Below are 25,548 nucleotides of genomic sequence, written 5' to 3'. Positions count from 1 at the left end.
TAAACTTTGCCTCCATGAAGGAGATTCCTGTATCCAGACCGGTCACTGTTGCGCTCTCTCTTCTTGTGCAGTGTGAATGGTCTTGTATCTGCCCCCATCCTGTAATGTGTTGACTCGTTGGGCCCCTTCCACCTTTCTAAACAGGCTAGGAGCATAACAGCGATACTGTCACCACTGATTTACAAGCCAATTATTCAGTTTGCAAAGGCAAAGTGAATTTGTGGCTTCAGCTTTAACCACTTCCATACAGGGCACTTATACACCTTCCCGCCCAGACCAATTTTTAGCTTTCAGTGCTGTTGCACTTTGAATGACAATTGCGCGGTCATGCTACACTGTACCCAAACTAAATTTTTATCATTTTGTACCCACAAATAGAGCTTTATTTTGGTGGTATTTGATCACCTCTTGGATATTTATTTTCTGCAAAAAAAATACAGAAAATTTAGAAAAAAAAAATTTTTTTTGTTTCGGTTATAAAACATTGTAAATAAGTATGTTTTCTCCTTCACTGATGGGCACTGATGGTACTGCACTGACGGGCACTGATAAGGCGGCACTGATGGGCACCGATGAGGTGGCATTATTGGGCACTAATATGCGGCACGGATGTGCACGGATAGGCGGCATGGATGGGCTTGGATAGGCGGCACGGATGGGCTCGGATAGGCGGCATGGATGGGCACGGATAGGCGCACGGATAGGCGGCACGGATGGGCTCGGATAGGCGGCATGGATGGGCACGGATAGGCGCACGGATAGGCGGCACGGATGGGCATGGATAGGCGGCACGGATGGGCATGGATAGGTGGCACGGATGGGCACGGATAGGCGGCACGGATGGGCATAGATGGGCACTATCGTATGCGTTGTACTAATGGATGCCAATCAGTGCCAAACAATGCCTGCCAATCAGTGATGCCCATTGTGGGTACTGATTGGCATCCATTGCGGCACTGATTGGCATCCATTTTTTGTGTCATTGTCATCCCTGGTGGTCTAGGGTGGCATACCTTTTTTTTTGCATCCCTGGTGGTCCAGTGGGCATCCCTGGTGGTCCAGTGGGCATCCTCGGGGGGGCTGTGCTGATAATCGATCAGCACAAACCCCCCCTGTCACTGTCACAGTGAGGAAAAGCCGATTACCGGCTTTTCCTGTTTACATCGTGATCAGCCGTGATTGCACACGACTGATCACGTGGTAAAGAGTCTCCGTGAGTTATTTTCAGCACAAATAAATGTGCTGAAAAACTCGGCTTATACTCGAGTCTATACGCATTTTATTTGCTCATATCATTTAAATTCTGTGTATACAAAAATCATATCTATGCATAAAAGAACAGTTTTCTGTGCAGTCCTTTGTTTTGTCTCTCAAATGGCATAAAAAAACACACACACTAGAGCTGCACGATTCTGGCTAAAATGAGAATCACAATTATTTTGCTTAGAATACAATTCTCTCACGATTCTCGTGGCGTAACATCATCTTTCACATTATCCCCAAAAATTGGGCAAACTTTTTATTTATTCTTTGAAGTGTATTTTTTCCCAAAAGAAAAGACCGCTGCGCAAATACCGTGTGACATAAAATATTGCAACAACCGCCATTTTAGTCTCTAGGGTTTCTGCTAAAAAAAATCTATATGTTTGGGGATTCTAAGTAATTTTCCAGCAGAAAATACAAATTTTAACTTGTAAGCAACAAATGTCAGAAAAAGGCTTAGTCTTTAAGTGGTTAACCACTTAAAGACCACCCACAGCATATATGCTGTGGCAAGGAGGCTCTCTTGCATGAAACACTGTACCTGTACATTGTTTTATGCAATAGATGCGGTGGGCGTAGGCGCCCGCTGAACTGAGGTGGAGCCAATACGTGGGTCCAGCGGACCCAATGTCCACTGGCCAACAGCGATCGCTCCACAGAGAGGCAGAATGGGGATCTACCTATGTAAACAAAGCAGATCCCCATTCTGACAGGGGAGAACGTGGAGCTCTTCTGTTCCTAGTAATCAGGAACAGTGATCTGTGTTCTTCCTGTCAGTACTCCCCCCATACAGTACGAAAGCTCAAACAGAACACTTTTAACCCTTTGATCACCCCTGACGTTAACCCTTTCCCTAACAGTGTCATTTATGCAGTGATCAGTGCATTTTTTATCAATGATCACTGTATTGGTGTCACTGGTCCTCAAAAATGTCACTTAGGGTCAGATTTGTCTGCCGCAATGATGCAATCCCACTAAAAATGCTGATTGTCGTCCTTACCAGTAAAAACAATAAAACAATAAATAAAAGTCCATGGGCCAGATTCAGATAGGTCAGCGGATCTGATTTACGTTACGCCGCCACAAGTTTTTGAGGCAAGTGCGCGGGAACGACGGCCATACTTAACATAGGATACGCCGCACTTACCCCTCCTATAGCAGGGGTAACTTTCCGCCGAAAAAAGCCGAACGCAAACGACGTAAAAAAAAAGCGACGGGCGGTCGTTCGTTTCTGAATCTGCGTAAATGCTTATTTGCATATTCGACACGTAAAAGATACGGAAGCGCCACCTAGCGGCCGGCCTGGAATTGCAGCCTAAGATCCGACGGTGTAAGTCACTTACACCTGTCGGATCTTAGGCATATCTATGCATAACCCGATTCTATGAATCAGGCGCATAAATACGACGACCGGACTCGGAGATACGACGGCGTATCAGGAGATACGCCGTCGTATCTTCTTTCTGAATCCGGCCCCATGAATCTATCCCATAGTTTGTAGACGCTATAACTTTTGCGCAAACCAATCAATATACGCTTATAAGGATTTTTTTTTACCAACAATATGCAAAAGAATACACATTGACCTAAATTGCTGGGGATATGTAGAATAGTAAACAAAATATATACATTTTCACAATTGCCTGTCTTTTTTCATTTATAGTGCAAAAAATAAAAACCCAGAGGGGATGAAATACCAACAAAAGAAAGCTCTATTTGTGGGGGAAAAAAAGGACATCTATTTTATTTGGGGAAAAAGCCGCACACGCCAACGCAATTGTCAGTTAGGCCCCATTCACACATGAGCATAGCGTTTTCAGGCAGAAAGTCGCACAATTTTACCGTGATTTTGCCGCGATTTTGTACAAGTCAAGAGGTCACCAATGTAAAAAGCAGAAAAAACGCCCAAATATGCCTAAAATAAAGCCCCAGTACTTGTTTGAGCTTCAGGAGTTTTAGAGCTTCTGGCTTCAGCTGTTTTAGAGAATAATAGATTTTTTCCCCTCCAGCGTTTTGTAGCTTCAGACTTCAAGCTACAAATTGCTCAGGTGTGAATGGGGACTTAAAGTAACAAAGTGCTGTATCACAAAAAATGGCCTGGTCATTAAGGAGATAAATCCTTCCGGAGCTGAAGTGGTTAAACTGACCTAATTTGCAGACAAAAGTTCCTCCTTTTGATTGAAAATAATGAAATGTTACAATGTTTCTCTTCATCTCCCAGAGCTGAGGAATGTTGACAAAACATTTGCTGGCTTTTTTTTTTTTTTTTTACAGCTCTGAGCAGAGAACGGCTCTGCACTTGTTACATAGAATCCTGGAAATGCCAGATTACGATCGTGAGGGGAGTTGAATCGAGATCACAATTTTTTGATAGTTTATGAATAAATTAAACAGAATTCACCCCAGGACAGATCGTTGGGGGACCCCACTATCCACACCAGACCATTCAGAGTGCTCGCCATTTATAACAACTCTTTGGACTCTACTGTGGCTAGCTTAAAATAGTACACCGAGGTCTGCAAAATGCCACAAGCAGAACCTAGAGCCCCACAATCATCCAGCCTAGGAGTTCGATTACGGTGTCCAAAGTTACTGCTGTGGATATACACCAATCCATACAAGGCCAGCTCACATGAAGTCTTTCATCCAAATAATGGGCTACACGCTGAAGATGTTTATCTTCAGCCACGCCAAGATTAAGCCCCACTGTGGGTGAAAAATGTTGGGGACATGGCTTTGGGTGGGAGCGAGTGGTGTGTAGTCATTGTAATAAGTCTTGGCTGGAGTTAAATGTCTTCGATATGTGGCCCATTATTTCAATGGTGGGACTACAGCTGAGCAAGAACAGACTACATGGCCTTGGCAACCTGCTGACTACAGAGAAATGAACAGGATACAGGCTTGCCTGTGAGCAGTGAAAGGGATTGGGTTTGTCTCATACTAAGTCTTGCTTAAAAAAGTCCAGCCTCTGAGGACACTAGCAAATAACTGAGGCATTCTGGTATTTGAAAAGATTCGACCAAGCTGTTCACTGCTCATTACTTTTATTAGCCAGAAATGGTGCTCCCCTGTGATTTAGTCTCGATCTATTAATTAGGCCCAACTTTCCTAAACCTCATGGCTTCACTCTAACTGTCCAATGGAACTGGCCAGTGAGTGCACCCTCATTAAACAGCTGGGTGGCATGTTTACATAGCCAGTATGTTTCGTAGAAGTACATAAAAATGATTAAACAGACAATAGAACTTGGCAGGGCTTAGCCATATAGCAAAGTCAGACCCAAGTAAACAAAGTGAAGGCCTTTCTGTCTACTAAGAGTTATAGTGGGCATGTTGGACGAGGAACAGAGGAGGGGCAAATACTGCTTTGATCAACACCTCATCCAAATCAGAAAACATATTATATTCACTGAAAACAAAAAAACGTTTGCTGAATGGCAGAGGTAAGGGAGAGGAGAGTGCCTCTCTGTATTCAGTATACAGGTATCAATTCGCTCCAGCAGCACTGGAAACAAAACAGCGCTGCCTGTATGTAGCACAGACTACTACTGTGAATTTTAGCATCCCTCTACCCAAGGTGGCCCATGTAATCAGCTTGAACCAACCAATGTAACTATGCATATACCATACCTATGAGATCCCTCTACTGGAAGCTGGAAATCACTATAGTAGGCATCATTACTCAAACGACACTAGCTTCCAGGTCCTGTGCTGACCAGCTGCCCTCATTGTAAACTCAGGAGGTCAGCCACTCGGCATGAGGACCATTGAGAGAATGCTTTGCATCTCCTCAATGAATGCAAAGCGTTCTCTATATGGACAAGGTGGAGAGTTGGGTCGGTGACATCACACTCTCCATCTTGTTCATTTAGAAAATGCTTTGTATGCATTAAGAAAATGCAAAGCCTTCTCTGAATAGCATCAGAGCCAAGACGTCCTACAAGAGCTGCAGTTTTGGAGTTACTCTGACCCATTGTTCTGGTCACTGCAATTTGGCCCTTTCCAGAGTTGTTTGAATCCTTACACTTGCCCATTTTTCATACTTTCAGCACAACAATTTCATGGACAACATGTTCACTTGCTGCCTAACATATCCCACAGACTTGCAGGTTGCACTGCAACAAGATAACCAATGTTATTCACTTTACCTATCAGTGGTCATAATATTAAGCCTGATCAGTGGATGAATGGAACTACTGTATTTTCTGGCGTAAAAATAGACTACCTTTTACACGTAAAAAAATGGGCAAAAAGCAGGGGTCATCTTATACGCCGGGTCAGCTGCTCGGATGCCTGCTGGATGTGCGGTAATACTGTATGTAGCTTCGGCTACATACAGTATATGCCGCTTAGCCAATCCTGGTGAGCGATGTATTCAAATAGGATACAGAGCCTGCTCGGATTGGAGTAACAACCTCTGCCAATCCGAGCAGGCTACATACAGTAGCCTGCTCGGATTGGGTTTGAGAGTCAGAGAGGCGTGGGCTGATGATGTTACAGCCTCTGCCAATCCAAGCGGGCTTTGTATTCATTGATAGAATATATTGCTCGCCGTGATTGGCTCCAGCTCCGGCTCCAGCAAGAAGGAAGAAGAATATGGCTCCAGCAAGAATGAAGAAGAATATGGCTCCAGAAGGAAAAAATATAAAGCGTCGGAAGGGGGGTCGTCTTATATGGTGAGTACAGGCAAAAAATCTTTAAAAAAACTGTAATATTATGGGGTTGTCTTATACACCGGTCACTGATACACCAGCAAATACGGGCATGTAAAAAATGGCATACCTGGATTTCCTCTTTAAAATGCAATGAGAATCCTGCTTCGATAATCAGTGTCATGTTCACTGTACATCAGAAGACAGCACAATTTTATATGTTATTCCTCACTACCTATTCAGTAGTATGTTTTGCCTTTTCAGTCCTTACCTATTATGGTATGTGCTCTTTAAAGGAGAATAAATTAGCATTCTATGCTTTTATGAACGAAACATTAAAAAATAAAAATTGTTTAGCTGAACTGCCTTTGAGCAAAAAAAATCTTAATCTAACCTTAGAGCCAGTTCATTGCAGTTAAAACAGATTTTACATAAAACCACAAAATAAGCCTATAGCAGTTGAGAAATAAGATCCCTGACCTTAATACTAGGCCATCACAAGACCAGATTATTTTACACGTGACTCATGTGTATAGCTTCAATAGACACCGATATGGGCTATTGTTTCTGCATACTAAACGAATGTGTTCTTATCCCTTCACACCAACCGTAGGATTACACTCCCGCCACCACAAATATTCTTTGCCCCCGTTTTCATTTATCTTCTCCTGGGCAAAGATAAAAGCTGAAAAATTGAACTACTTAGCTTTGTGAGCTTAGGGAAGTCTGAATGGCTGCAGGCAAGAAAGGGTATTATTAAAAAGTCACAAACAGTTCAGAAAACCTAGGTTTAAATAATGAGAGCCTCTCTGTTAATGCGGGCGCGTTAACTTCCTCACTTAATGTACCAGCTGCTATTTTATATACGTCGGTAAGAACTAAACAAAATAAGCCGTTAAAAAACGCCGCTTGCTTTATAACTGGATTTTGGCTGTGATGGGGATGTTGCATCTAACAGTAAAAACAAGCAAGATTAGATTAACGAAAGGATTAAAAAAAAAATGGCGTTTGTAGTCTATCGCGGGGGAAAGCACAGGCTTTGCTTCACCAACTTAATGATGTAGGGTAAAATTAGAGAGATACCTTCCAAGGAAGAAGGCACATAGTAATCACCTTTATAGCATTGCTTAACAGACTAGGAACTGAAACAGTCATTTCGCCAACTGTGAAATGGCTTTAAAAGAAAACAATTCTTCAGACAATTTACTTAATAACTTAAGCTCTAAGAACTTACAGTAGTCCTTACTAACGACGGTGCAGATTCATTAAAATAACCACTTTTATATGTATGAAATTAGCGCAGCATTGACAGAGGCTCTTAATGCTTGCGTGAAATTCATGCACAAGAGATTAATACTTTAGGCATGGAGGTTTTAATTATCCGATATCAAATATATATTATGCACACAAAAGAGCTGCTTTGTTGGACTGAAACGGACAGAAAACAAACATTCAGTTAAAAGTATTAACAGTAATGCCACTTCTAATACTGTATATCTTTTTTTAATTCACTCTTCTGAACTTTACAAATTTATTACGCTATAAAACAAAATATATTTTTTTTTTGCTTTTGCTCTCTTTTTTGATCTGTCTTGTTTTTATATTTTATTTTCCATAATCGCGTTTCATGACTTTTTAATAGTTTTGCTGTAAATAGAATACGTATATGAGCACTGTGATGCAGCCATTCTCAGAACCGTTGTATGGTTATGCTGCATTAAAGCACATTATACGGAGTGTGAAATTATGTTGTATTAGTGTGGCCATTTATATAGGCCGCTTAATGCACCAAAAAAGGTGTTTTCTGTAACATAACATACTGCAATGCACAGTTGTGTGTTACTATGCTGCAATCTATTAGCAAGGTGCTTGAGGGTGCCATTCAGGCACACCAACACAGGCTGCATGTTACCATCACCACACAAACACGGGCTGCATGTAACCATCACCACACAAACACTGGCTGCATGTAACCATCACCACACAAACACGGGCTGCATGTAACCATCACCACACAAACACAGGCTGCATGTTACCATCACCACACAAACACGGGCTGCATGTAACCATCACCACACAAACACTGGCTGCATGTAACCATCACCACACAAACACAGGCTGCATGTTACCATCACCACACAAACACGGGCTGCATGTTACCATCACCACACAAACACAGGCTGCATGTTACCATCACCACACAAACACAGGCTGCATGTAACCATCACCACACAAACACGGGCTGCATGTTACCATCACCACACAAACACGGGCTGCATGTAACCATCACCACACCAACACAGGCTGCATAACATTACCACAGCACAATGGTTTGAACAGGGTCCTTAAAGTGAACCTTTCTTTGTCCATGCTGGTTCAGATAAAGCGGAACTTCATCCTCATCCTAAAGGGGCAGTTCTGTTTTATACCCTCCCTCCCTACTCTTCTAATTTTGACACTTTTTTGGTTGGGGATGGTCAGAGTGCTACTGTGATCTACTGAAAGTTTTCCCTCCTGCCGCAACTGGGATACATCACAGTTCCCAGAAGGCTGTAGGACCATTCACAAAGCACAGTGTGGCTTGTGCATACACAGTGGGCAGCCAACTGTGATGTTGCAAGGAGTCACAGCCAGCTACCCACAGTAAACATGCCGACACCAAACAAAGACCGGCAAAGAAAAAGTTGTGGTGAACACAGGGTTGGACTCCTGAATAGGGGAGTATCCTTTTATTAAAAGTCAGCAGCTACAGCATTTGTAGCTGCAAAGTTTAATTTTTTATTTATTATTTGTAAAAAGGCTGAATACCCGCTTTAAATTCCTTCCCCAGCAGCTCATACTCCCCTTTCCTCAGTCCTGTGGCATTACATTCAGTTGCTGGGAGCAAAGAAAAATGCCTGGCATGCAACTCACTCCCCCTCCCATGTGACAATGCTAGGTGCCCACCACCATCACCTTGTTCCATAACCATGTGTTAGCTCCAGCATGTTGGGTTGGTCCGGACCCAGCAGCTACGCAGAGCTTAGTGTTGTGATCCTCAAACCATTCTTGAATTGATCAGACCAAACCACCACCTTCCATTGCTCCATGGTCCAGTTTTGATGCTCACATACCCATTGTACGTTTTTGTAAGCTTTTGGCTGTGGACATGGGTCAGGAAGGCACCCTGATCAGTCTGTGGCTACGCAGCTCCATACAAAGCAGGAAACTGCAATGCACTGTGTGTTCCCATACCTATCAGAAACGGCATTAACTTTTCAGCAATGTGAGCTGCAGTAACCTTTCTTCCCCACGTGCATCAATGAGTCTTGACCACCTATGACCTTGTCTCCAGTTTGACAGTTTTCTTTCCTTGGACCACTACAGACTGGCAACATCCCAACATCCCACAACAGTTGCAGTTCTTGAGTTTTTTGAGTTCCTCTGACTAAGCCATATAGCCATTCCAATTTGGCCCTCGTCAAAGGAGTTCAAATCTTTATACCTGCCCATTTTTCCTGCATTCAATATATCAACTTCAAAAAGGACAACATGTTCACTTCCTACCTAATATACGACCTTCAGGTGCCATTGTAACTACCTATCAGTGGCCATAATGTTATGCCTGATCAGTGTATGTATGAGTTGGGTGGGCCAACTCAATATTGGACCCTACGGACTAAGACTGGGATGCCATTAAAGTTCATGTGTGTGTAAAAGGCAGGCGTCCCAATACTTTTGGAAATATATTGTATACACTCACTTGTTCTGGGCCAATAACTAAGAAAGTATTGAAACCAGAAGGTCAGCATAAACAGCCATCTTAAAGTATAACGAAAAAGGCAAAAACTTTTTTTTTGTTATGGATAAAGTGGAGAAAGATTAACCGCGTGCCGACCGCCACACGCCTATTTACGTCAACAGAATGGCACGGGCAGGCAGATTTGCGTACAGGTACATCCCTTTAAATCTGCCTCCCAGGGGGCGCACACCCTCCGCGTGCCTTGTGAGTGCGGCCGCGCATCCCAGGAACTCGATGTTCCCTGGAGTCCCGCGATTGCGGTCGGCAAGAGCAGAACAGGGGAATGCCTTTGTAAACAAGGCATTACCCTATTTTGCCTAGTGACACTGTCACTGATGACCGTTCCTCGTGATCCGGACTGTCATCAGTGACGTGTCATGTGCAGCCACGCCCCTAACAGTAAGAATCACTTCCTAGGGAACACGCAACCCCTGCAGCACCACCTAGTGGTTAACCCCTTCACTGCCAGTGTCATTTTTACAGTAATCAGTGCATTTTTATGGCACTGATTACTGTAAAAATGACAATGGTCCTAAAATGGTCTCAAAAGTGTCCGATGTGTCTGCCATAATGTCGCAGTCCTGATAAAAAATCGTTGATCGTCGCCATAACTAGTAAAGAAAAAAAAATATTAATAATAATGCCATAAAACAGTCCCCTATTTGGTAGACGCTATAACTTTTGCGCAAACCAATCAATAAACGCTCATTGCGATTTTTTTAACTAAAAATATGTAGAAGAATACGTATCTGCCTAAACTGTGGAAAAAAAAAAATTTTATATATTTTTTGGGGATATTTATTATGGCAAAAAGTAAAAAATATATATATATTTTTTAAATTGTTGCTTTTTTTTGTTTATAGTGCAAAAAATAATGATCACAGAGGTGATCAAATACCACCAAAAGAAAGCTCTATTTGTGGGGGGGGGGGGGGGAAGGGACGTCAATTTTGTTTGGGAGCCACGCAATTGTCAGTTAAAGCGACGCAGTGCTGAATCACAAAAAGTGGCCTGGTCTTTGACCACCAAAATGGTCTGGGGCTGAAGTGGTTAAAACTGTCAGTTTCTGTCACTGTCTGTGCCACCATTAAAAGGGGTTGTAAAGCTTTGTGTTTTTTCACCTTAATGCATCCTATGCATTAAGGTGAAAAAACACCTTGCACTCTCCAGCCCCCCCGAGCCCCGATTTTACTCACCTGAGTCCGTGGGCGTGATCCTATGTCGCTTTCCAAATGGCTTGTCTGCTCTTCATTGATTAGATTGATAGCAGCGCAGCCATTAGCTCCCACGGCTGTCAATCAAATCAATTAGGCAGCGTGCCGGGGGCGGGGCCGAGTCATACACTCAGCGGCTATGGCCGACGACTGTATCACACGGGTTAAATCATGCACGGAGGAGCCGCTAGAGCCTCCGCGGGACCCCAGAAGAGGATGTTCGGGGCCACTCTGTGCAAAACTTGTTTACTCTGTCAGTCTGTGAATGAATGGGAGTCTCAATACAGACTCCCATGTCATTCATTACAATACAATTCAGGATGCAGAGAAAGGGATGGTCTTCAGTCCCTTTTCTCGGTCTCAAGAAATGTCTCTCCAAAGCCCCCTAAAAAAAAAAAAAAAAAAAAAAAATTGTAAAAAAAAAATAGAAAAATATATATATATAAAAAAAAAAAAAAAAAATAGGAAGGGCCCTTTCACACCGGCTGTCTGATCAGGTCAGCCTCTCAGTTTTTCAGCCGGATCCGATCAGACCCTCCAGTCTCCTCTATGGTGTGGCGGATGTCAGCGTTGACATGTTCGCTGACTTCTGCCGCTATCCAACAGGCAGTCCTTTTTCACCAGATTTCCCCATAGGGAGAACGGGACTGGGTCCATCTCCTCTCTGCACAGTGAGCCTAGAAGGACCTGTCATCCGCCTGCTCAGCGAAGCCATCCCCCCTCTGAGCAAGTGGATTCTGTTCCACGGAGGCGCTCGTGTGAAAGGGGACTAAGGTTAGATGTAGACATGCATCTAACTTTCCCTTGCCTCTGAAGCCCAATCCGCGTTCGGATCGTGCTCCAGAGGCTACTGACAAGCAGTGAGAAAGTGATGCAATGCCTCTTCACCACCTGTATTAACCCCCTTTTTGCCGACAAATGCACTACAATTGCATGCAGTTGTGGGGCATTTGCTGCGCTTCCCTATTGACCTGAATTTTCGTGTCCAGAAGGAGGCATAACTACAAGTCAGGTCAACTGTTCCGCGGACGCGAACCATTGCGCCGACAGCATATAAACACCTCCATGCGCTGCCTATTGCAGCTTAAGGTGGGGGGCAGTTGGTGGGCTGCAGAAACACAGCTCAATCGCACAATTTTACTGCCCACTCACCAAAAGTGTAAACAATGCCTAATACCTCTTTCATGCGGGGCATACTACAGCTAGGCAGTACACAATTTTTGGCCCAACTACTTATTTGCCCATCAATTCAAACACACTGCACAAAGCAAATCATAAACGAGTGAACTAATTTTATTGCAAAATATTTCTAACCAAAACAAACTGCACATGTACCAAGTTTTAAACAGCTGTAAATCGCTGGTGTTGAATCCAACCAGAGCTGGAAAAGTCTTTTTTTTTTTTTCATCAGGTTTGACTTTACATTTGCCACCAAAAATGTGAAACTGTCCTTTGGGCTTTGCTGTGAAATATCCATGAATCTACAAACTACATAAATGCAGCATAGAAAGTATAAGAAAAAAGTGAGAATGATACTAACTCTAGCTCCCAGCTTTACAGTGATGACATGCGCCCGTGTTGTAGAATCTTCTATTTTCAGTTTGAGGGTACTGAACTCATTATCAACAAATACTAACCTAGAAGAAAGACAAAAAAAACAGTTTACAAATGCAGTTACAAATATCTTTTGAGAAATAATGGTCAACGCCATCTCAAACCACTTGGTCTAGATGTAAAGAACAAGGTAATGGTTTACTATTTAACCACTGGGGGTCCGCGCTATAGTCGAATGACTGTCATAGCGGGGACCCCAATTGCCGGGAGGACGTCAATAGATGTCCTCCCCTTCGCATCCTGCTGTGATCACCCGAGTCACTGAGTCTCGGATGATCACAGATCCAAGTAAGGGGCCGATCCTGGCCCCTTACCACGTGATCAGCTGTCAGCCAATGACAGCTGATCATGTGATGTAAACAAAAGCTCTGTAATCGTTTTTTTCTCATCAAAGCCGATCACCAGCTTATGTGTAAGGGACATTGGTCGCGATCGGAGCAATAAAAATGCACGGATTACTGTGTCGTCACTGACAGGGAAGGGGTTAACACTAGGGGGAGATCAAGGGGTTAACTGTGTTCCCTAGTGTGTGCTCTAATGGAGGGGGGAGTGGACTGACTAGGATATGACAGATTGTGGTTCCTAGCTCATATGAACTCACAATCTGCCTCTCCTCTTCTCACAGAACTGGGATGTGTGTGTTTACACATGTCCCTGTTCTGCCTCTGCCACGAATCGCATGTGGCCGGCGGTCATCGCTACCGCCAGCCACGAGAATTGGCGACGACGCTTAACCTCCCTGGCGGTATGATTATTTCAGAAAAAAGGTGCTGAAAGCGGTACCATTACTTGCAAGGAAATTTGGCGTTTTATACTGTAGGCCTGTAATTCTTAGGAATAACTCACTTAAATCTGACCAAACAAGAGTCTAGTAGGCATCCCGGGTATGAATTTTTTTTAAAACAAAATTATAAATTATAATATAATAAATAATTATAAATAATTATAACAAATAATAATATAATTAAACTAAAAATTATTCAATAATGTAATCAACTCAAAATCACTGAAAGTTGCTCAGTTTCAGAATTGTCGCTGTCATTATTTTTATTTTTTTATGACGAATTTCCCCACAAATCGCTATCGCACAATTCTGCAAGTGATTATAATTTATTATCGCTGTTTTCTAGCTGCTCTAAAACCATTTTTGACATAAAGGGACACTTTTGGTTGCTATGGACAATATACAGTTTGCAGGGAGAAAGAACCGTTTTTATTATATAAAAGAACATGCAGGACACTGGGCAGACCACTAGGGACAAGGGGGTGTGTATTTTTTACATACAGTACTGTAATCTATAAGATTACAGTATACTGTATGTATTGTGTTTGTTTACCTTTTTGAATTTGGCACCGTTCTCCGCTCCCATACGTCGTAACGTCGCAGGGAACGGAGATCGGCGGCACACAGAGGCAATGTGTGAATCGAGCGAGGTCCCGCTCACTCACACAGCGCGGTGGCTTCGCTCAATCCAGGGACAAGGTAAGTAAACCAAGCCTATGGATGCTGCGAGGCAAGCCCGAGTCTGACTCGGGGTTACCGATCGTAGCCAAAAAATCTCACCCCGAGTCAGACTCGGGAACACCGCTCAGAAGGTTAAAGGAGCCGACATACAGCTACGACGGCTCACGAGATCGTGCCGACCTGCCGTAATATAATTATGGCGGCTGGTCAGCAACGGTTTTAACCAGTTCCCGACCTCCTCATGTACATTTACGTCGGCAGAATGGCACGGACAGGCACATCCACGTACCTGTATGTCCTCTGCTAGACGTGGGTGGGGGGTCCGATCGGGACCCCCCCCCGGTACATGCGGAGGTCGGGTCCGCTCGGGGAGCGATCCGGGACGACGGCGCGGCTATTTGTTTTTAGCCGCTCCGTCGCGATCGCTCCCCGGAGCTGAAGAACGGGGAGAGCCGTGTGTAAACACGGCTTCCTCGTGCTTCACTGTGGCGGCGCATCGATCGAGTGATCCCTTTTATAGGGAAGACTCGATCGATGGTGTCAGTCCTACAGCCACACCCCCCTACACTAGTAAACATACACTAGGTGATCCCTAAATGTTACAGCGCCCCCTGTGTTTAACTCCCAAACTGCAACTGTCATTTTCACAATAAAGAATGCAATTTAAATGCATTTTTTGCTGTGAAAATGACAATGGTCCCAAAAATGTGTCAAAATTGTCCGAAGTGTCCGCCATAATGTCGCAGTCACGAAAAAAAATCGCTGATCGCCGCCATTACTAGTAAAAAAAATAAAAATGCAAAAAAACTATCCCCTATTTTGTAAACGCTATAAATTTTGCGCAAACCAACCGATAAACGATTATTGCGATTTTTTTTTACCAAAAATAGGTAGAAGAATACGTATCGGCCTAAACTGAGGAAAAAAAAAATTATATATGTTTTTGGGGGATATTTATTACAGCAAAAAGTTAAAAATATTGCATTTTTTTAAAATTGTCGCTCTATTTTTGTTTATAGCGCAAAAAATAAAAACCGCAGAGGTGATCAAATACCACCAAAAGAAAGCTCTATTTGTGGGGGAAAAAAGGACGCCAATTTTGTTTGGGAGCCATGTCGCACGACCGCGCAATTGTCTGTTAAAGCGACGCAGTCCCGAACTGTAAAAACCCCTTGGGTCTTTAGCCAGCATATTGGTCCGGGGCTTAAGTGGTTAAAGCTGTATATCTGCATTGCAAGATCCAAGTCACTGCTGCCTTTGACTGCTAGAGTCAGGAGATTTGGAGTGAGATTTGGCGATATCTGCTGACTGGAGGCTCTAACATGACAAGCAAAGCCCTGTCTCTACCAATATGGGTGGCTCTACACAGAGACACAGTGCAGGACAAGACATAAGTCAGTAATGGGGGGGGGTGGGCGGGGGAGATCAGTCTGGTGATCAGTCCTGTGCCATCTGCTCACTTTTTTTGGGCATGGCTTACAAAGTTCAGTTACTCTTTAATATGTAGAGACAGCAAGCGAACTGCTGCATTTTAGTAAATTACACTATGTGCATAACGTATCCTCTGATTCCCACAGAGGTTGCCCCTAATAAATGTGCACTGGCAACTTGAAGGTCCAGTACATGAATCCTGAGCAATACGCAATATGCTTTTATAAAAAGTTTATATGAGATAGAAGAGAACTTTGCACAACTTTCTACTTCCAGCACAACTGTACCTGTTTGTCTACTATTCCCAACACACAAACGTACAGTAGGTGAAGCCGATTTTGTGTCAATCTCGCTCTCTTTCTCAGCGAGATTGAGCACCTACGAGCCCCATCGCGGGAGCCAGCGCCGAGCTGGCTTGCCGCGATGGAGACAGAGCCGTCATAGAAGCGACGGGAGATCCGACTTGGATTCCCGCCAATTCTACACGTGTGCGGCGTTTGTTATGAATCCTGAGGGGGAAGTCCCCGCCGGATTTTAAATAAAAATCCGGCATGGGTCCCCCCCTCAGGAGCATACCGGACCCTTAGGTCTGTTATGGGTTGTAAGGAGAGCCCCCCTACGCCGAAAAAAACGGCGTAGGGGGTCCCCCTACAATCCATACCAGACCCGTATCCAAAGCACGCTACCCCGGCCAGCCAGGAAGGGAGTGGGGACGAGCGAGCGCCCCCCCCCCTCCTGAGCCGTACCAGGCTGCATGCCCTCAACATGGGGGGGTTGGGTGCTCTGGGGCAGGGGGGCGCACTGCGGCCCCCCCACCTCAGAGCACCCTGTCCCCATGTTGATGAGGACAGGGCCCCTTCCCGACAACCCTGGCCGTTGGTTGTCGGGGTATGCGGGCGGGAGGCTTATCGGAATCTGGGAGCCCCCTTTAATAAGGGGGCCCCCAGATACCGGCCCCCCACCCTAAGTGAATGAGTATGGGGTACATCGTACCCCTACCCATTCACCTGCAAGAAAAGTGGTAAAAACACAAATAAACCACACAGTGTATTAAAATATTTTATTTTTCTGCTCCGGAGGCCGCCCCCTGTCTTCTTTATTAGCTCTTTTACCAGGGGGGGCTTCTTCTTTGACGTCTTCGGGTGGGTGGGGGCCGCCGTCTGGTTCTCTTCCACCGCCGGGGGGGGGTGGCTTTTAAAAAAGCCCCCACCCCCCCGGCGGGTTTCCTCCGGCGTCTTCGGCGGGGCTCTTCTTCTTCCGCTATCCCGACGGGTCTTCTCAACTCTCCGGGGTTCTCCTTCTGTCTTCGCCGCTCTCCGTTGTTGACTCGTCGCACCCCGGTTCTTCGTCTCGCTGTCCGGTCCCTTCTTCCGTGCTGTACGTCTTCTTCTGTGCTGTGAGTTCTTCTTCCGCGCTGTGACGTCATGTTCTTCACTTCTCTTCTTCTCCCCATGTTGACTCGCCGGTCCTCCTCGCTGAAATGACGGATGCGCGCCTTGCATCGGACCTATATAGGCCTCACAATCCCATCATGCTCTGGTACCTACCCATGTGATACCTACCCACGTGGGTAGGTATCACATGGGTAGGTACAGAGCATGATGGGACTGCGAGGCCTATATAGGTCCGATGCAAGGCGCGCATCCGTCATTTCAGCGAGGAGGACCGGCGAGTCAACATGGGGAGAAGAAGAGAAGTGAAGAACATGACGTCACAGCGCGGAAGAAGAACTCACAGCACAGAAGAAGACGTACAGCACGGAAGAAGGGACCGGACAGCGAGACGAAGAACCGGGGTGCGACGAGTCAACAACGGAGAGCGGCGAAGACAGAAGGAGAACCCCGGAGAGTTGAGAAGACCCGTCGGGATAGCGGAAGAAGAAGAGCCCCGCCGAAGACGCCGGAGGAAACCCGCCGGGGGGGTGGGGGCTTTTTTAAAAGCCACCCCCCCCCGGCGGTGGAAGAGAACCAGACGGCGGCCCCCACCCACCCGAAGACGTCAAAGAAGAAGCCCCCCCTGGTAAAAGAGCTAATAAAGAAGACAGGGGGCGGCCTCCGGAGCAGAAAAATAAAATATTTTAATACACTGTGTGGTTTATTTGTGTTTTTACCACTTTTCTTGCAGGTGAATGGGTAGGGGTACGATGTACCCCATACTCATTCACTTAGGGTGGGGGGCCGGTATCTGGGGGCCCCCTTATTAAAGGGGGCTCCCAGATTCCGATAAGCCTCCCGCCCGCATACCCCGACAACCAACGGCCAGGGTTGTCGGGAAGGGGCCCTGTCCTCATCAACATGGGGACAGGGTGCTCTGAGGTGGGGGGGCCGCAGTGCGCCCCCCTGCCCCAGAGCACCCAACCCCCCCATGTTGAGGGCATGCAGCCTGGTACGGCTCAGGAGGGGGGGGGCGCTCGCTCGTCCCCACTCCCTTCCTGGCTGGCCGGGTAGCGTGCTTTGGATACGGGTCTGGTATGGATTGTAGGGGGACCCCCTACGCCGTTTTTTTCGGCGTAGGGGGGCTCTCCTTACAACCCATAACAGACCTAAGGGTCCGGTATGCTCCTGAGGGGGGGACCCATGCCGGATTTTTATTTAAAATCCGGCGGGGACTTCCCCCTCAGGATTCATAACAAACGCCGCACACGTGTAGAATTGGCGGGAATCCAAGTCGGATCTCCCGTCGCTTCTATGACGCGCTTGCTGGGATGTGCTGTCACTATTCCAGTGAGTGTGAGATGCCGGCGAGATCTCGGCACCCTGTCGCCGAGAATCAGCGCGACGCTGTCGTGCTAAAAGCACAATATCACAAACACCTACTGTATACACAGCTACTCAAACTATACTGAAAATGGAAAGCTGGCACGTGTAAACACCACACACAAGCAATCAAAAGGTGTACGTCTACTAGTGTCTAAATATTTTGCATTGATGCAGCTATTCTAAATGCCCTGTATCAGGAGATTTCCATGCTGTTTGCCCAAGTCTGAACAATGTAATTAAGTTTCATATGAGGTAATTTAAATTGGATTAAACTTTGACAGACATATTTGCATTTTAAATGTGAAAGCCTTGTTTGTTGTTTCCGACAAACATATTAAAAAAAAAAAACATAAATAGAATTTTTTAGATACCAAATGTTATAAAATGTCACTATCTGTATAAAAATTATTTGGTACATGCCAAAACAACCTACTGCTTAATGAGAAATTGTATTGTAAATTGTTTTAAGGACGTTCTTTACCTTTAAGTTTATATTTTTTAAATGAGGAATGAGAAGCTAACGTCTCCACATAACAGCACCCCCTAACCCACCTTAAAAGAGTAAAAGAGCACTTACAACCTTTATTACAGTACATGTTGCCACCCTCCACATTGATTGCAACAGTGCTTGCGCAATCAAAGTCTTCTACCCAAGAAGACAATAAGGGGTTGATTTACTAAAAGGTCCCTTTCACATGGGGCGGATCCGCTCAGCGGAGTCCAGCAGCTCAGCGGAGTCCAGCAGCTCAGCAGAGTCCAGCAGCTCAGCAGAGTCCAGCAGCTCAGCAGAGTCCAGCAGCTCAGCAGAGTCCAGCAGCTCAGCAGAGTCCAGCAGCTCAGCAGAGTCCAGCAGCTCAGCAGAGTCCAGCAGCTCAGCAGAGTCCAGCAGCTCAGCAGAGTCCAGCAGCTCAGCAGAGTCCAGCAGCTCAGCAGAGTCCAGCAGCTCAGCAGAGTCCAGCAGCTCAGCAGAGTCCAGCAGCTCAGCAGAGTCCAGCAGCTCAGCAGAGTCCAGCAGCTCAGCAGAGTCCAGCAGCTCAGCAGAGTCCAGCAGCTCAGCAGAGTCCAGCAGCTCAGCAGAGTCCAGCAGCTCAGCAGAGTCCAGCAGCTCAGCAGAGTCCAGCAGCTCAGCAGAGTCCAGCAGCTCAGCAGAGTCCAGCAGCTCAGCAGAGTCCAGCAGCTCAGCAGAGTCCAGCAGCTCAGCAGAGTCCAGCAGCTCAGCAGAGTCCAGCAGCTCAGCAGAGTCCAGCAGCTCAGCAGAGTCCAGCAGCTCAGCAGAGTCCAGCAGCTCAGCAGAGTCCAGCAGCTCAGCAGAGTCCAGCAGCTCAGCAGAGTCCAGCAGCTCAGCAGAGTCCAGCAGCTCAGCAGAGTCCAGCAGCTCAGCAGAGTCCAGCAGCTCAGCAGAGTCCAGCAGCTCAGCAGAGTCCAGCAGCTCAGCAGAGTCCAGCAGCTCAGCGGAGTCCAGCAGCTCAGCGGAGTCCAGCAGCTCAGCGGAGTCCAGCAGCTCAGCGGAGTTTACCAGATCAGCGGAGTCCACCAGCTCAGTGGGAGATCGCTCCATTGATCTCCGCAGATTCGGCAGATGACAGGACCGTCTCTGCTCACTGAACGGGGAGGGACCCGTCATAGCCCCGCTAATCTCTATGGGTAGACCGAACGAAAAACGGACAGCATGTGCATTTCTATCAGATCTGCCAAGATGGATGGCAGACGTATCAACATACGTCCGTCTTGAGTGGATCAGATGGCAGACGGGTGTCAGCCATACATCTCCGCTGACATCTGCCTGCCCATAGGAGTCAATGGATGGTCTGCTCTGATCCGCCTGAAAAAACGGACCGTCGGATCCAAACAAGCTTATTGTGTGAAAGGGGCCTAAGGCTCCATACACACAGGATGTTCATAAAAGTCTTTCTGAACGTCAGATTGCTAGTAGGAAACTGCTGCCTTTAAAAACACACTTTTAACAGCGTTTTTAATCCCATTATTGCAAGTTTTTCAACTTTTTTTGTAAAATTACACCAGCTTACATTCAGCTCTGCAGTGTAAAACACGCTAATAAAAGCATGTTTGGTTTGAACGCATGTGGTTTGAACGTGATTTTAGGACGTTCAGACAACAGCCCATAAACTCCCCTGCTGATAAACTTCAAAAAACGTCAACAGAGGGAAGTTTAGCCACTTCCGGGCCGCCCGCCATCGTTTTATGTCAGTACTATACAGCGCTCCCAAAATGCCCCTGCCCATTGCAAAGAATAGGCAGCACTTCCGAAACGCCTGAAAAGCCCTTCGGAAGTCCCCCAACACTGGAGTTTTAAACCCTTTAAACAGCGGAAAAACCTCTATAACGAGCGGTGCTTTACCGTGAATACACGGGCAACCCCAGTGTGAAAAGGGTCCAAGTGAATCAAATGTCACCAGGGAATATGCCCCTCATGTTCCCAGCCAAAATGGAACACCTCATGTCCCAGAAGTCTTTATTATTCCTAAAGTCATACTAAGAAGGTCCAATTTTTATTTTAAACAAACATGTTATACTTGCCTGCTCTGTGCAATGGTTTTGCACACAGCAACCCTGATCGACTTCTTCTCGGGTCCCCCGCCCGATGAGTGCCCCACAGCAAGCCACTTGCTATAGAGGCACTCGTGCTTGCTCGCTCCCAAGCCCTGCTCTGTTTGTTTATTGACACACAGAAGAACAGGGTATAGTCCCACCCCGTTCCCTCCTCACTTGTTGTTGGAGCCATTGTGTTTGAACAGGGGAGGGAGAGAGCCGGAAGAGCAGATGCTCTTGTGCACAAACCAGCTATTGGCAGTTATCAGCCACTATCCCAGCAAACCTTACCATTACTAGAGTACAGGTACATGTGCAGAAGAGAATTAGTGTAGGCACAGTAAAGTACTTCCTTCCCATTACCTGGTTAACCAAGAACACTCCAAGTGTTCTTCATGTGTGAGAGGTCAGTACTTATATACTGCAAACATCGAACAACAGCGACAACCATAAGTGCAGAAATAAATATTTTGTAACTGTATACCTTTGGATTTCATTTTTTTTTTTATACAGGTGCAGTCATTTTATTTATATAAAATGTATTCTTTACATCTAATTGTTTAATTGAAATCAACACACAAGTAGTACCCTTATTTAACCACTTTCTTACCGAGCCTATTCTGGCACTCATATTTTTTTTTGCTAGAAAATTACTCAGAACCCCCAAACACTATATATGTTTTTTTTAGCAGACACCCTAGGGCAGGGGTGCCCAACCAGTGGCCCGGGGGCCACATGTGGCCCGCAGAGCCCTCTGATGTGGCCCGCGATCTCCTGCTCTGAGATGGAATAGAATAGAATGCTAAAATCACAGTGTGTATATATGGGCATATCTTTTTCTGCAGTGGTTACTGGACTGCTTTAAAACTGATCGGCAGATGCAGAGCAGTTTACCTGCACTGAGCCATAGACTTCTGTTATTATCTGCGAGTTTGGTGAGCTTTCTGAAAGTGCACCACACCTGCAGAATATAATAGATGTATTGCAAAGTGCAGAAAAACCAAAGGTACACTGCGTTGCACTCGTGGTGTGGGTAAACTGCAGCGCATCAGTGCGAAAGCAGCCTTGGGCCCCTTTCAGTCAGTCCAACAGTCCGACCAACTGGACCCTCCATTCACCTCTAAAGTAGTGGTAGACGTAAATCGACTTGTGTTCTATCTCCAATACGATCTGATAAAATATCGTGGGCTGTTTACTTTAAAAAAAATAATTTGATCACTTGTATTCCTATTACAAGGAATGTAAACATCCCTTGTAATAGGAATAAGCATGACGGTTCCTCTTTACAGTGAGATATGGGGTCAATAAGACCCCACATCTCACCTGTAGACTGGGAAGCCTAAAAAAAAAAACAATCACCACCATTTTTTTGAATGCAGAGGCTGATTGCGACGTCATAACATTGCATCCGGCCTCCTAACGATCATAGAGACTCCGGCGACCATCTGGTCCACCCAAAATCTCTATGGTAGACATCCGGGGCTGGCGGATCCTGTTCTCCGACTCACCGATCGCAGTGGTGAGTCGGTAGAGGGCAGCGGGAGGACGTCCCCTCTCGCCGCCTGTAAGAACGATCAAGCTGCGGAACAGCGGCTATGATCATTCTTACGGTGCACAGAATCTGCGGCTCTAAAAGACAATATCTGAATGATGCCTGTAGCTGCAGGCATCAATCAGATATCCCGGGTCAAAGTCAAGGACGTCCAGGGACGTCTGTCTGGTAGGAAGTGGTTTAAAAAAAAAATACAAATAATAATACATAAAACATACTTATCCCATCCCAGGCTATCAATGTCCTTCACGAGGCAAGAATAATAATGAGGAGCAGGTGAAGCTTCCGATGAATTTGGGTTTTTAAGAGCAACATCCTGAAAAAAAAAAAAGAGGCATACATTGGAAAACAGTGGGCCAGATTCAACAATAAGGGAACCTTTAAACATATCTTCCCCCATAAAAACAAACATACTGGTCAAACATATAAAAAGGTTTAGAAGCAGATCCAATTTTACTGGAGTCAGAGAAATTTAAAAATGCTATCTGAACTGATTTACTAAATAAGCCTGGATGTATTTTTCCTTTTTTCATAATTTTGTTTTACTTTTTTGTGTTTGTTAAAATGTGTATAAAGCCTAACAATAGACCTAACCCCTTATGTACTTGATTCCATTTTGATCCGTTAAATTTACCTTTGAAAGCAGTTTAGTAAACAGTTTTAGAAAAGGTAAAAAAAAAAATTGCGGAAATCCAGTGCGTTTGGTGCAACTATATAGTGTTATAAGCCCTACCCAGATTACCCCTAAAGTACAGAATGCCTAACTTCTAGATTATGCAGAAGAGGAAAGCAGGAGGCGTTCTATAGAGCTAAAAACATGCTGCCCTATGGAGTTCAACTGTATTCCGACATAGATATAGTCAGTAAGTGTTGTCACCCTAGAACAGGAAGATTGTTACTGACAGCATCACCTGGTGAAAGTAAAGGAAATAAGGCTGGAAAATAAAAAGCCCATGTGTAATAAAAAAACCCATGTGTAAGAGCTGGTAAGCTGCACTATTACATCTTAGACCGTGAGTATAGATACACTTTGATTTCATTTAGATGAGCACCTTGTTTGTGCATGTAGGCAGCCCATCCATGTCTATGGGGACACAGGAGCTGCAAAGACATAGCCACACATCCCAATTTGACAGCCATGAAGGTGAGCGTCCCCAAACACAGTCTGTGTACATATTTCTCATTAATTTAGGCCAATATGTATTAGTCTACATAGTTTTGGTACAAATGATCCCAATAAAACGTATATTGATTGGTTTATTCAAAGGTTATAGCGTCTACAAACTATGGGATAGATTTAGGGACTTATTTTATTTTTTTACAAAAAAAGGCAGCGAACAGCAAATTTTTGCGGGAATGCGACATTGCGGTGGACAAATTGGACATGAATGTGGGGGATGGACTGAGAGGAAGAACACAGATATCGCTGTTCCTGCTTACAAGGAACAGAAGATCTGTGTACACCCCTGTCAGAACGGGAAATCTGCCTTGTTTGCAGAGGCAGATCCACATTCTGCCACTCTGTTGAGCGATAGCAGGTGGCCGGCAGACATCGGGTCTGCCGGACCCACTAATTGGCTTCCCCTCCATGCAGTGGGCGCCCACAATATCTATTGCACGAAATTACTTACAGGTACGTTGTTTCATGCAATAGAGCCGCTCTGCGGCAATATATATACGGTGGGTGGTCTTAAAGTGGTTAAGACAGCTCTTATTGACTAACATGGGATTTCACTTGTCACGCGACTTGGGGTCTCATAAGTTGGATCCTAAGTCACAGCAGTGAGAACAGAGCCTAACGCCGTGTATACACGACCGTTTTTCATAACGGTCGTCAAAAATGGTTGTGTGTATGCTCCAGAGCATTTTTCTCGACGAGAAAAATGGGCGTTAAAAATTTAGAAACTGCCCTATTTTTTCACGTCGTGAAAAACGGTCATGTGTACGCTTTAACGAGGGGGAAAAAACGTGCATGCTCAGAAGCAAGTTATGAGACGGGAGCGCGCGTTCTGGTAAAACTAGTGTTCGTAATGGAGATAGCACATTCTTCACGCTGTAACAGACTGAAAAGCACGAAGACTGAAAAGCGCGAACCGTCTCTCACCAAATCTTTACTAACATGCGGTAACACCAAATCATCAAAAGCAGCCCATAGGGTGGCGCCATTCGAATGAAACTTTCCCTTATAGTGCCGTCGTACATGTTGTACGTTACCGCGCTTTGCTCGAGCATTTTTTTTTTTTTCACGATTGTGTGTATGCAAGGCAGGCTTGAGAGGAATCACGTTGATAAAAACTTAGTTTTTTTCCATGACATGAATAACGGTCGTGTGTACGCGGCATAAGAGAGGCCTTAAGGGGTTGTAAAGGTAATTATTTTTTTTTCCTAAAGAGCTTCCTTTACCTCAGTGCAGTCCTCCTTCACATATCTCATCCTTCGATTTTGCTTTTAAATGTCCTTATTTCTTCTGAGAAATCCTCACTTCCTGTTATTCTGTCTGTAACTCCACACAGTAATGCAAGGCTTTCTCCCTGGTGTGGCGTGTCGTGCTCGCCCCCTCACTTGAGTGAGGATTTCTCAGAAGAAATAAGGACATTTAAAAGCAAAATCGAAGGATGAGGTAAGTGAAGGAGGACTGCACTAAGGTAAAGGAAACTATTTAGGGAAATTTTTTTTTACCTTTACAACCCCTTTAAACTCAAAATATTATAAACAGCTATCAAGACAACATTAGGCTTAACCACTTAAGGACTGCCTCCTGCACATATACGTCGGCAGAATGGCACGGCTGGGCACAGGCACGTCGCCTTTAAGAGCCCAGCCGCGGGTTGCGCACGACCCGGTCCGAAGCTCCGTGACCATGGCCCCGATCGCCGCCGGTGTCCTGTGATCGGTCACAGGAGCTAAAGAACGGAGAGAGGTGCGTGTAAACACACCTTCCCCGTTCTTTACAGTGGCACTGTCATTGATCGTCTGTTCCCTGATATAGGGAAAGACGATCAATGACGTCACATGTCCAGCCCCTCCCCCCTACAGTTAGAAACACATATGAGGTCACACTTAACCCCTACAGCGCCCCCTAGTGGTAAACTCCTAAACTGCAATTGTCATTTTCATAGTAATCAATGCATTTTTATAGCACTTTTTGCTGTGAAAATGACAATGGTCTCAAAAATGTGTCAAAATTGTCCGATGTGTCTGCCATAATGTCGCAGTCACAAAAAAAAAAAAAAAAACGCTAATAGCCGCCATTAGTAGTAAAAAAAAC

At 45.3% G+C, this 25,548-nt stretch overlaps 1 protein-coding gene across 3 annotated transcripts in view; it reads right to left on the bottom strand.

Annotated features, from left to right (window-relative positions):
* The window catches only part of FANCL (FA complementation group L), a 126,419-nt gene that overhangs the window by 70,877 nt on the left and 29,994 nt on the right, over positions 1–25,548 (bottom strand). For all 3 annotated transcript variants that reach the window (XM_040351149.1, XM_040351151.1, XM_040351152.1), the window contains 2 exons: positions 22,499–22,596; positions 12,450–12,546 (listed from right to left, as the gene is read on the bottom strand). In XM_040351149.1, coding sequence (XP_040207083.1) covers positions 12,450–12,546; positions 22,499–22,596 — 195 coding nt within the window. The remainder of the gene's footprint in view (positions 1–12,449; positions 12,547–22,498; positions 22,597–25,548) is intronic.

Source organism: Rana temporaria, chromosome 4 (genome assembly GCF_905171775.1).
Source record: "Rana temporaria chromosome 4, aRanTem1.1, whole genome shotgun sequence".
Taxonomy (NCBI): domain Eukaryota; kingdom Metazoa; phylum Chordata; class Amphibia; order Anura; family Ranidae; genus Rana; species Rana temporaria.
Note: the sequence above shows the minus strand (reverse complement) of the source record. Positions and strands in the feature narration are given on the sequence as shown.